This window comes from Etheostoma spectabile, chromosome 14, assembly GCF_008692095.1.
Source record: "Etheostoma spectabile isolate EspeVRDwgs_2016 chromosome 14, UIUC_Espe_1.0, whole genome shotgun sequence".
Taxonomy (NCBI): Eukaryota; Metazoa; Chordata; class Actinopteri; order Perciformes; family Percidae; genus Etheostoma; species Etheostoma spectabile.
This window is the reverse complement of record NC_045746.1, coordinates 14862384-14874423: the sequence shown is the minus strand read 5'-3', so window position 1 is coordinate 14874423 and position 12040 is coordinate 14862384. Positions and strand designations below refer to the sequence as shown.

Sequence of the window (12040 nt, the reverse complement as noted above, 5' to 3'; positions counted from 1 at the left end):
AAAATATCTAATTTTTCACCAATTCAGATGCATAAGCAATTTTTTGGAAGGATTTTGAGCATGTTAAACCTCTCATGTGATTAACTGCACTTATAATTCCTTCAGTTTCAATAAAGGTTCTCGGAGAAGTTCAGTAGGCTACTCGGGACCCATCAATTGGTTTTAAATGACTTTGCTCGGATTAAAAAAGAAGTCTTCTGTAAGTGATTTTGGGGTACAGGCTATCTGGGAAATGCTAAAAGCAACAACACTACAGGCCAAGCCTGTCCGTTGCAACCAGGAACATTTTGAACGGCTAGCGCTCTTAAGTAGCTTAAACTTGTGTTAGCGTTAACGTTACTTGTCATCACAAAAAAATTGGAGATGCCCTTGATTTTCCTTTGTATTATAGATGGACAGTGCCTGATGCTAGCTAGCCAACATTAGCAGTTTGGACAAAAAACAAACGGTTTGTGAGCCACCAACACGGCTTCACCACTACCTGGAAGACTTTATCGGGGGTAGGGAGGGATATTCGAGATACATTTGCAAAACTCGTCGGTTAGTCTTCGTACATAACGCCTCTACTCTTGTAAAAGTGTGACTTTTAGTTTGCAAATGCTTTAAATGAGATTGAAATCATACCTTTGTATTGTGTAGACTAGCTACTTTTTTGAGTGCGCCGTCTTCTTCGCCTGTAATCATGGACCGTTAATAGGCTCGTTCGAGATGAGCCAGGTCTGCGCAGAATCGATCACCGGCGATCGGCGCCCGTTGCATGCCGGTTAGATTTGTGTCCGACTTGATCCCGACTTGTCGACGTCATGCACACGTGGGCAACGGAAATCTCACGAGAGCAAGGCGGCCGCAGGTCTGAGACGCAGGCGGCGCAGTTGCTTTCACCGACTGCAAGAGCCAGGCGGACCCAGAGCATGCTGGGAAACGCCGGTTCTCAGCTGATTTAAAATCTGATTGGTACAACATGATGACGTTTTATATAAACTTTTATTGTTTTTGAATCGGAGGGATTTTAATTGCTATTTGTCTGATTTGAAGACTTATTCTGTCCAGAACACATGTTGTAGGCGATAGAGACGTTTATAGTCAGAGAGACTAAATCCGTTCAGATCACGGATCATCTACGTGGTGTTAATTAAAATCAGCAACAGATCGCATGTAGAGCACCTTAACAGCTACTCTGTCATAACTAAAACAACTGGAGACTGTGTACCAGTCGGTAGTGGGTCTGATTATATTTATTAAATCGGAATCGCACCACAGTGTTTCACACTTCCTGTCAGCTGAAGGAGCTGGACTCGGCTGGAAACTGTCCGACTTTACCGCAGCTTTCTGTCCCCGCCCCCGCTGCTGCCGCCTGCTCTCGTCCACTTTCCAGGCGAGGCGCAGTTCATCTCGAACGAGCCTAATAACAGCCTCTGCCTGTAATGCTGCTGCACCAAGCCGTGAGCTCACTGCTACCCCCTGTTTCCCTACAGAAGACCAACAAGTCTTTCTACTTCACATTTTAAGCTCATTAAAGAATAAAAAAAAAGCGAAGGTAACCAGTTTTTTTTAACATCAACTCAAAACAGCGTTGCCCTGTCGCCGACGTGGTTATAAATACGTGACTGGAGCGTCTTCATATAGAACTTCGGTAGCGTTAACTCACCGTCCCCGAATCTTTGCTTTTCAAAATAAAAGCTCACATCTCGAATGAAACATTTTAAATAATAGGCTCTCTCTCGCGCTCTTACTTTTCAAAGTAAAAGCTCACGTCAATCATGCTAATAATTAAAATACTATTTTTGGTGTTTTTTTATATGTTTAAAAATATACAGTATGTCCTTCTCTACAATAAATGCAGATTATAGGCAAACTAAAAGATTTCTTTTTATGGCTGAAATTTGGAACTTCTCCCGTCTCATGCCCCATGCTGCAGCAATGTCCCAGTGAAGTGTGAAAACAGTATAGAATATAAAATTAAAAAGGACTCTTGGAAAGAGTGAAACATGTTTATTTTTGTATTCTTTTTCTTGTGTGTTCAGATCCTTATCCCTCAGGAAATCCTGCCGTTGGCAAAAATGGCTGCGTCGCTGATGCAGGTTTCATTAAATGTAGGTTATGGAACAACACAACAATAACATTCAGAAATGAGAAAACTATTTGTATGGCAAAATTGTTACTTTAACTGTTTTTAACGTTTTTCAATTGATTGTAACAAACGTGGTCACGAATTTAACCGTGACTCCATCTGGAAAATTATTCGCGATTTCGAATTTTTGACCCTCTGAATTTACCGCTGGCCACACCTGTGTTACTCATGTGAAAGTACAGAAGTATTGGTAAAAAAAAAAAAGACTCATCATGCATATATTCACCGTGATTTCATTATATACAGTATATTATTGGATTATTATAATATGCATTAATAACATTTATGTTAGGTGGTTGAAGTATATTTTAACTGCTTTATGTGTTCTTGGGTAGTTTAATCTAAAACATATTTTATAAGTGTTAATTGCTTTATTCACCCATATCTAAATCTAAAGGAAGCTAAATAAAGTGATAAAGTTCAAAATGTTCTTCTTTCTTATTCATTTCAACAAGCCAATCTTTTTTTTTTTCCTTTATTCTTTCTGTAGCCTATTGAATTCAAGTTTTAGTTTAAGGCAGTCCTCTCCACTACACTGATAGTTACTTGCTGAAGTATACTGAATAGTATTATTAAAGCTGCAGTTTCACTAGTTTTGGTTGGATATAAAGTACTGTCTTACTAGTTCAGGTTTGATATATTGTACTGTCTCCTCTCCTATTACTGTTTTACTAGTTTTGTTTGGAGATATAGTACTATCTCTTCTCCTAGTACTGTTTTAGTTTTATTTGGATATATAGTACCATCTCTTCTCCTATTACTGTTTTACTAGTTTTGTTTGGAGATATAGTACCATCTCTTCTCCTATTACTGTTTTACTAGTTTTGTTTGGAGATATAGTACCATCTCTTCTCCTAGTACTGTTTTACTAGTTTTTGGTTGGATCTACAGTATAGTACTGTCTCCTCAGCTATATATGTCTTGCTGGGGTCATAAATATTGAATACATTTCACAAATTGGTGGAAGTAGTTTTGATACAGAGAACAAAGGTGAGATACTGTATGTATTATCAAATTGCGTTTACTACACAAAACACACACTCACATCCAAGTTAGTTGAGAACGTAACATGAGAGATGTACACAGTAACATTCCAATAAGTGTTGGTGAACACAGCAGAAAAAAGACAAAGTTGAGAAATTAGATTATTTTTTTTTTTATCTCTGGAAATGAAACTGAGGACACTTGCAAATGTCAAGCTTATATACAATGTAAAATGTTTACTAATATTTTTTTGAATGACAAACAATAAAAAACAATTAAACAAAAATCAAATTGGATAATGTTGAGAAAATATGGATCACTGCCTAGATGAGAAAAATAATGAAAAGTGAAAAGCTGTTCACTCTAAAGTTAATTATAAATCACTGACATGATTTTGCTTGACAATTACAAGGCTTAAAACGTATACAGCTCAACAAAGTCTTGACTGTTTGCTGTCCTGGCTCTGCAGTGATGGAACATTGACATCAGGACAGCAGAAAGTCTACACATCTTTTGTGGCAAGTATAAGTGAAACCACAACATCTCGATCGCTGCCTGGTGGCTGGCAGCAGTTTAGGTCAAAAAATCCCACCCCCTCTATCTAACTAAAAATCTAACTATAAATTGAAGAATCTCTGTGTGTCTCCCACATGCGCAGTTCAGCAGCAGGAGCGGGGAGTTTCTACACTAACGGAGAGCCCAAAGCATGTCTTAGCAGTGGGCTACTGGTGTCGTGCCAAAAACTGACCATCCCAGGCTCCTGGGCTCTCAAGCATATTGTTTCGTTGCCAGCGGTTGCGCACATTTCTCTGACCGATCTGCGCGCTGTACCAGTTTACCAGCAGGCCAAGCTGGGCCCCCTGCTTCACCCGCCCGGTCCACATCCCTCCTTGGATGTGTGACGGCTAGACAAACTAAAGCTCTCTTTGTATTGTGGGAGGAAGTGAAGATACCATCTTTATATGCAGAAAAAGACATCTATAGTGATGTCCAACTGTCGTTCCAGCTTCCTAAAACTCAACATCCAAATTAGCAAAATAAAAAACAATAAAAGGTCCTTCTCTCACCTTTTTTGTAATAATGTTCCAACAAACATCACCTCGCATTTAATTCAGTATACATTAAATGAAACATTTAAATCGCAATCTGGGCTTGGTCTGTCACTCTGTAAAAAAAGTTTTATCAAATAAAATAAGTTTTCCAAGTTTTTTTTAATGATAAAGTCACATTTCATTGTTCACTATGTTTTAATAGTGCACAACTTTAGTTGAAAATGTAATAATCCACCAAGTAAAAAAAAAAATCCAATGGTACATCACCAGGGTGATTTTTTTTTTTTTTTAAATTCCAGAGCCACGTTATGAGTCTATCTTTGCCTGCAGGGTTTTAGTCAGAATCATCACTCTGCTCTTCCGCTTCTTTCATTTCCAAAAACCTAGTCATCTGTTCAAGTCGCATGGAGCCTCGATAGATCCACTCCTTTTGTTGATTATCCTGAGAGTGACAAAAACAACTGCATTATACCGCAGACATATTAATAAAAATAACATCAATAGTTTCTATAACAGCAGTATTTAATGATACTGACCTGAAAAACGACCTGAATCAAGCTGCTGTCAACCAACTCCACTTCACACCTCTGGCGGGCTCCATTTATTTCAACATTAAGACTCTGTCCAACCCTGTACTGGGTCAAATGTGGGTACGGCCAGTCCTTCAGGTATTGCGTCATGAAAGACTTGTGAGGGCAGTCTGGAATGTCATCTAAAACATTTTCCACTGTCAAAAAAAAAAGAGAGGAAAAAAAAAGAAGTCTGTCACTCGTTAAGGCCCTGACCCACCATGGAGACTGTGGCCTCCATTGTCCTATTTTTGCAGTGTGCCCCACACTGTTAGCGATGACTTTCATTTGCCTTTTTTTGGGGTAAGGGTTAGGTGTCAGCGTGAGAATATCTGATTGTAAAACTGTAGTCAGGAAAGACTAAACAGAAGGCTATTTTCACTTTTCATCTTTGTCTCATCTGATCAATCCAATATACACAGGGCTGTCAAAATTGGCCAAAAGTGATTGAATGTTCCTTTTAAGAAAACACAGGGTTCTAACTCCTAACCCTGCACATTATGTCCAAAATATGGCAAATGTACAAGATACACTACTTGTGTAGGAGCATTTATTTCAACACAAACATGTCTTCATACCTACACAATACAAAATAAACAATAATAAACCAATCTCCTATACAGTGACATTTAATGTAAAGTCTTTACGGTGTGTTCAAGTGTAAATGTTTGGCCAAGACAAACAGCAACATCTGGTGACGCCACTAGTTCTTGGCTGTCTGCTTGGTGTGGCAGGGCCTTTGTTGAAATGCCGGCAATGCAATTTGCGAGATACATTTGGTATGTCCCAAATCCATAATGCATAGTAATTCTAAGTATGCTTTTAGTGTAGACTGTATATAAAGATGGACGACATGATAGCTCTCCCAAAGTAATGCCAAAACATCTTTGCCCCCTGGTGGCGGGCAATAAACCCTGCCCCTTCAGATGGGATGGGACATGGGCCAAACTTTTAAAAAAAAATCCACGTCAACAAGATTTTGGTGGTTCTTATCACGCTGATGTTTGGTAATAGGATGCGACATCATAAATCGACAGTTGTGATTGCCTCACCATTGAGTCCGGCAGGTCGTATGGGTGGGACACTGATACCGTGGCTCCACAACCCGATCGCTATTGCACAGACTCTGGCTCCAAATTACATCCCAGCACAAGATGACAGCACCCTTTTTCAGGATATTTTGGCATCATATTTGTAGAGTGGGAGAAAGTGGAGACGCGTCACCCATCTTTAAAAAGTCTGTGGTTTTTAGTATAGTGTGTTCTTAATCAGAAAGGTGACAGTATACTCACACTGAACAGTATGCATCATGGTATCCATACTAAATTAGGATAATTTTTGAGTGTTCTTTTTGAAAGATACTATTTTCCCAAAATGCATAGCACAAAAGAAAAAAAAATCACAAAAAAAAATGTGGGTGGTGGTGAAACACCTCAAAAAGGCTGTAGAAAAACAAACAATAATTAAATCTTCTGAAAGCACATTCCAAATTTAAAGTTTGATGGAGTTTAATGTTGCACATTTTGTACTATTTCCTGTAAGTATAAAGCAGTTGAGAATGTAGTTTTTTGTATACCAACTGCTAAATGATGCTACTATGACAATTGGTACGCAGGGCAGTAACATAATGTATAATATAATATATAATATAGGGCTGTTATGATATGGAAACTAACACCAAAATTGCAACACTCAACTCCACAAACCTGTCTGAGCAGAGTGAGAAGGCAGAATCGCAACACCCCCCTTCCAACTCCCAGGGTTATCCTTCCCTCCAGATCCAGTGCTACTACATCTTTAAATAACTATTAGTCCTTTTGGTGCCTTCTTCCTGTTTTGTCTGATAAATTTAGCTAACCGTAAAGATGGCTAAAAGCGAAAGGGGGGCACCGGTAACGCTAACGGGGGTGTAGCTAACGTTACGAGTGGCCACTGTTCTGACTCGGGTGCCTAGGTCTGTTTCCCAACAGTTCAGTAAACAGCCCTAATATAATAATATAATTTGAAAGTTACTAACAGTAATTTACAGGACAGTTGGCTTTGGGTGTGAAAAGAAATGTGTGAGTGTGAAAAGAGACAAACTCACGTGGTTTGCAGACCAGGCGAAATAAAGGTAATCCAACATAGACCGGCGTGTGATCATCCATAAAAACCAGGAACCTGGAAAATTAAAATATGTTTTACATCAAATCAAACCTTTACTGAAGCATTTTTTCTTCAGTAAGATGTATCAGTTTCTTTTATATATAAAAAAAAAAAAAAAGTCCAAAACATCCAGTGGTTAATTGATGTGTCATTTACAACACACACCTTAAGCGGTTCTTTCTGCTGGGAAGCTCTGCCAAAACACCGGGCCGGAATCGGAACTTGTTATCTGGACACCTGACCACAACACGAGCACCGACATACAGCTGCTCCAGCTTTGGTGTGGTTTCAAAGGCGATGTGATGGCCAGACACTAGGCTCCGTCCCTTTTCATCATAACTAACTTTGTACTTCAACCGTCCATCTTCTGCAAATAAAATATAAGTGAAATCATCAGTGTCTCATTTTTTTTTTTTTTGCTCCACTGTGCTGCATAATAAAAAGTGAAACACTGTTCTCTCTGAACATACACGGTTGAATCTGCATGTGAGAAATATGTGGCAGCTACATTTTTGTGTACAAAAACAACCCACAAAAATGTAAATGATCTTGAGCTACTACCAACAATTAGTTTTGTTATCGATAAACCTGTCAATTATATTTTTGATTAATCAATCATCATATAGTAGCCTATATAAAATAGTTTAAACACATTTTCCCAGATCACAATGTCACATCTAGAGTCCAAAAAACATATTCAAATTTAAAAACTATAGCAACAGAAAAGCAGCAAATCCTCACACTTTAGAAACTGGAACCAGCAAATGTTTGACATTTGTGCTTTCTTCAACTTCAAACAATTAATCGATTATCAAAATAGAACAAACATTTTCTGTCAATCAATTAACTGACTTATTATTTCAGCCCTGATAATTATGTATCAGAGTTCTTAAAAAGCTAAGTTCCTTTGTACAAAGTACAACCAACACGTTAATTATTCCCAACATTTGCAATAGTAGTACTACTAAATCTGGCTAAACTTCCTTAAAATCTAGGTGCTTTGTGCATACTGAGCACAATGCTAAATGTCCTGCTTAAAAAATAATTTTCTTACCCTTTGTTACTATATCCACTATTTTTGCCCGTTGCCATCGCATGGACCTCTTCCTGGCCAGGACTATCATGTCCACTTTGACCTCTTCTTCTGGCAAGTTTGGACGATTCTTTGTGGTTTCAGTGGAGCAATGGGCAAAAGCCGCTGATATTATTACTGGGGCTGTTTCTGGCACTGTGAAAAAACACAAAATGTGTATATTAAAATGGCTAGGGTAATTGTAAAAAAGAAAAAAACAACAACTAGTCATGGGAATTTTCAGGGAAAAAAATATGACCTGAGGAAGTCACGTTTAAAAATGATCATAGAGTGAGGGGCAATCATTTTGGGATTCTCCTCTCTGAGTGATGTGGCGTTCGTGTTGGCATTACCATTGTTGTTGTTGTTTCTACTTCTCACTGAGCCAGTCGCGGCGTGTTTTCCAGTTTTCTTTTTATTGTTGGAGAGTGAAAAATCAGAGTCACTCGAATCATCGTCTGGTTCCCACTGCATATCAGAATCAGAGCTGCTGAGGGAGTCATCTTCACTGTAAAACTGCTGAGGTGTTGGTGGTCGCAGAGCGCTGATCTTATAATCAGGGAGTCGGGTCAAGACCACCACTGCTTTTTTTATTCCACACAGAGAGTCAGAACCATCCTCCATTTGTGTTTCCTTGATGGGTGTTACATTTGTGGAGGGCACAGACTCACATGGGGAATCTGACATATTTTCTGCAGAGAAAAAAAATATTGGTGAAACAAAACCACAGCAGAGAGTATTGTGTTCTAGAGCTGCAATGATCGATCAATAGTTGTAGATTAATGCCAATTATTTTGATAACTGATTAGCATTTAAGATGCCAAATATTTGCTGGTTCCAGCTTCTCAAATATGTGGATTTGGAACTTGTTTGTATAATATGGTTTTGGACTTATTCCACAAAGAATGTCATGTTTTCAGTGTGTTTTGTCTGCCATTTGTCTATCTGTCAGCCGGATTATGGGAAAATTACTGACTTGATTTTCATGAAACTTGATGGGTTCAGTAGGGGTGGACACAACATAGTTTTCTGTAGCAATACTGTATCCATCGACAGATATATAAACTGCACACAGGAATTTAACTTTTTGGTGCTTTCAATTACAAAATCAATTGCTTTTTCAGTCAACTGAAGTGAGAAGAATAAACACAGAATTGTATCCTATTAGATAAAACAAGTGTTGATAAAGTAGGAAAACATTATGGGGACAGTTGGAAAACAGTTGATAAATTGCAATTTATCGCAATAGGTTTAAAATGAAGCAGATCCAAATAGCAGGGCAGATACAAATTAATTTTCACTTTGATTAACATTTCAAAATAGGGTATTTGTGCTGCATTTATGTGGAGTTGGCATTATCAACAAAAAATAGTTCCCAAATAGTCCCGAAACATTGTGAGATAGGGCATGCCTTGACAGAAATCTGCACTTTCAGAGTGCCCTTGTTGTTACTTATAATTTAAGGACATAACTTTGTTATATAGCCTTTTTGAATAATAAGGCTGACCTTATTAAATAAACTACCATTATTTATTTTTCAATAAACACAATTATATGCTTACCATCATCATCTCTTTCGTCATCCGTTTCTGTCTTTGCATTGTTTGCTACCCTTTCCCCAGACTCCTGGAACTCCAGCATTCTCGTCTCCATCTTGTCCACCTCCATAACCACTGCAACACAAACGTTTAAATTAAGGGTTTGAACTCCACTAGATACCTCATATCGTTGGAGTAGCAGGTCTAACGACACAAAATGCACATTAGATCTTGACAATTTTATTAGCATTGTCAACAAATTGCTTGCTATTATTTCTTTTTAGCTACTATGTGGAATTATCTGCTTAGTTGTTGTTGCTGCTGTCATGCCTCCTGTCACTAGTACCTATACATAACAGTAATTAACGTTATATGTACAGTATGTGCAACTTCAGTATCTTCTCTGTGCAGTGTGAATAGTGTCCTCGACCTTTCAGTCTGTTTACTTATGACATGTTGGAGGTGGAGGTCTAATCGTCATGATAAGGATGCTGACACATTTTGACTAGCTATGTTTAGAGGCGTTAAGTGCACATTATGGCATAAGAGGACTAGCGTTACAATTAAGTAACAATGAAGATTTAATTTAAGAAATTCCACCAGATGCCGCAGGGTTAACGTTATTTATAAAGGTTAGCCGTGTTAGCTATAACGTTAGTACAGCTAGCTATAGCTAGCTAACTGTTTAACATTATGGTTAATAACGTGAACGCTACAGCTGGCGTAAGGATAAAAGCGTAGCGTATATAACGTTAGCTACTTATACCAAAAACTTAACAATAATGTTACCTGTTGTCGTGTCTTGAATATCTGTTTCAAAAGGACAAACGTTTGGTCAAACTACAATGCAAGTAATTATATTGTGCGTCGTTGAGATTAAAGATGAAGTTTGGCATTAACGTTACAGACCGGAAGCTAGCTAACAGACTAGTACCGATCATGGAAGTGCTAGCTAGCTAGCTAGCTAACTTACCGATACCCACTGAAATATGAACTAACAACGGTTTGAGAAGCTCACAATTAAACCTTCGTTTGGATTTTACGTCACGACTGCATGGAAATGATGTAAAATTACCTGCAAACTGATTCTGCTAGCTAATGAACTATATTAAACAAAATTAGCATAACCGCGCCGGCTACCACCATTTTAGACGTCTGTTATTGTTGTGTTTTCTTCTTCCTACCGTTGTTGCCCTTTCCCTCTTCTTGATGCTTTAATAGCAGTCGACAAACACTGACATGGCGCATTACCGCCCCCAACTGGTTTGTTTTCTACCGTGGTTTTGATTGGATAGATGGATCGGGATTAAACCAAAGTGTAACTTTCAAATTGTTAGTGGACACTCAAAAGCATATCTGACAAACTCAGAGGTTATATGGAATGTAAATAGTTTATTGTACAACATAAAAAATTAAAAAATAAAGAAGTCTTTTGTTAATTGTTTTTTTCCATGAGCAAGACAGCAACTGCAGTCCCGATATTTCCTAACGGGTATGGATCCGTAAGATTTGCAGGATGGAGCCACTCCTGCTGCGGAGGATTGATCATGTCTCAGAGAAGCATATGTTTTAGTTGCTGCTGCATTACCATCTTATTCAATGGACACATTATGAGGCCCACAGAGGAATTACTTGTCTACATAGGCCAATTGATGAATGAAGCGTCCCATTTGGAGATGATTTAACCTTGTGAGGATGACAGAATGAAATCTGTGTCCAGAGAAGGAACCACAGAGCTCTGGAAAACAGTGTCCACAGACATATATCCCAATGTTAAACTGGCTACACGCAAGGTAATGTCAATGTTTGCAGCAACTTTTGTGAATCAGTGTTTTCTACACTGCAACAAGTAAAGTCAAAACATTGTTCTGTTACGACACACACATGAAAGAGTTGCTTCGAGTGGCCACAGCTGAGTAGGCTACAAGCCAGACCTGAAAAGGCTTGTGGATAACAAAGACTGCCAAGTTTCCCAAATAATCAGTCTAGGTAAGAAAGAAACCTATAAAACTGTTCTGCTTTGTATTATGACCGACCTTAGATCTGTAAGCTGTTGTAGTGCGGGCGTGTGTTGTGTTATGTGGCTCGCTATGGTGCGTTTTTTTGGCTCTATTGGACTGGTTAGCCACCCCTGGCCTATACCATAGCTCTATAGGCTAGCTACATGGTTTAGTGGTCTTTTATTTTTCATATAGCTTAGATATGGAAAATGGAAGACCTATATAATAACACATAAATATAGATCTCAATGATTGCTACTAGGATTGGCTAATAGTAACAGAATCAGATCATTGGACAGGAGAAAAATAAACATGAATAAAACATTGTTATTTACGACGAGACAGCTTGGGCCCCTGGGAGTGTGCTCAGTAGTAGTAGTAGTAGACACAAACACTTCCATGAAAAGGTAAGGACGACTCCTTTTTTTCCAAAAGTTGCCTGACGCCTGCGATGTATACTTTATATCTATTCAAAGCTGCATGGTCTAAATACATGTATTATGGGCTATAGTAATGCAGCAATGAGAGTTTATCTTACTTTCCTAGAAT

At 38.4% G+C, this 12040-nt stretch overlaps 3 protein-coding genes across 3 annotated transcripts in view; all 3 read right to left on the bottom strand.

Moving 5' to 3' along the window:
• The window catches only part of setdb1a (SET domain bifurcated histone lysine methyltransferase 1a), a 7706-nt gene extending 6078 nt beyond the window's left edge, over nt 1-1628 (bottom strand). The window contains exons 1-2 of the mRNA XM_032535202.1: nt 1407-1628; nt 632-697 (exon numbers count right to left, since the gene is read on the bottom strand). Coding sequence (XP_032391093.1) covers nt 632-684 — 53 coding nt within the window. The 5' untranslated portion in view covers nt 685-697; nt 1407-1628. The remainder of the gene's footprint in view (nt 1-631; nt 698-1406) is intronic.
• Nucleotides 1-3400, bottom strand: part of clk2a (CDC-like kinase 2a) — a 21634-nt gene extending 18234 nt beyond the window's left edge. Inside the window, exon 1 of the mRNA XM_032535200.1 lies at nt 3389-3400. The gene's annotated coding sequence lies outside the window, so the exon portion shown is untranslated. The remainder of the gene's footprint in view (nt 1-3388) is intronic.
• On the bottom strand, nt 3272-10754 carry LOC116701478 (histone-lysine N-methyltransferase SETDB1-B). The gene is made up of 9 exons (XM_032535205.1): nt 10676-10754; nt 10281-10301; nt 9516-9626; nt 8307-8645; nt 7936-8109; nt 7047-7248; nt 6823-6896; nt 4704-4894; nt 3272-4609 (listed from the first exon to the last, which is right to left on the bottom strand). Exons 1-9 carry the CDS (start codon nt 10737-10739, stop codon nt 4502-4504), a joined length of 1284 nt encoding a protein of 427 aa, XP_032391096.1. The 5' UTR covers nt 10740-10754; the 3' UTR covers nt 3272-4501.
• Between the last annotated feature and the right edge of the window lie 1286 nt (nt 10755-12040).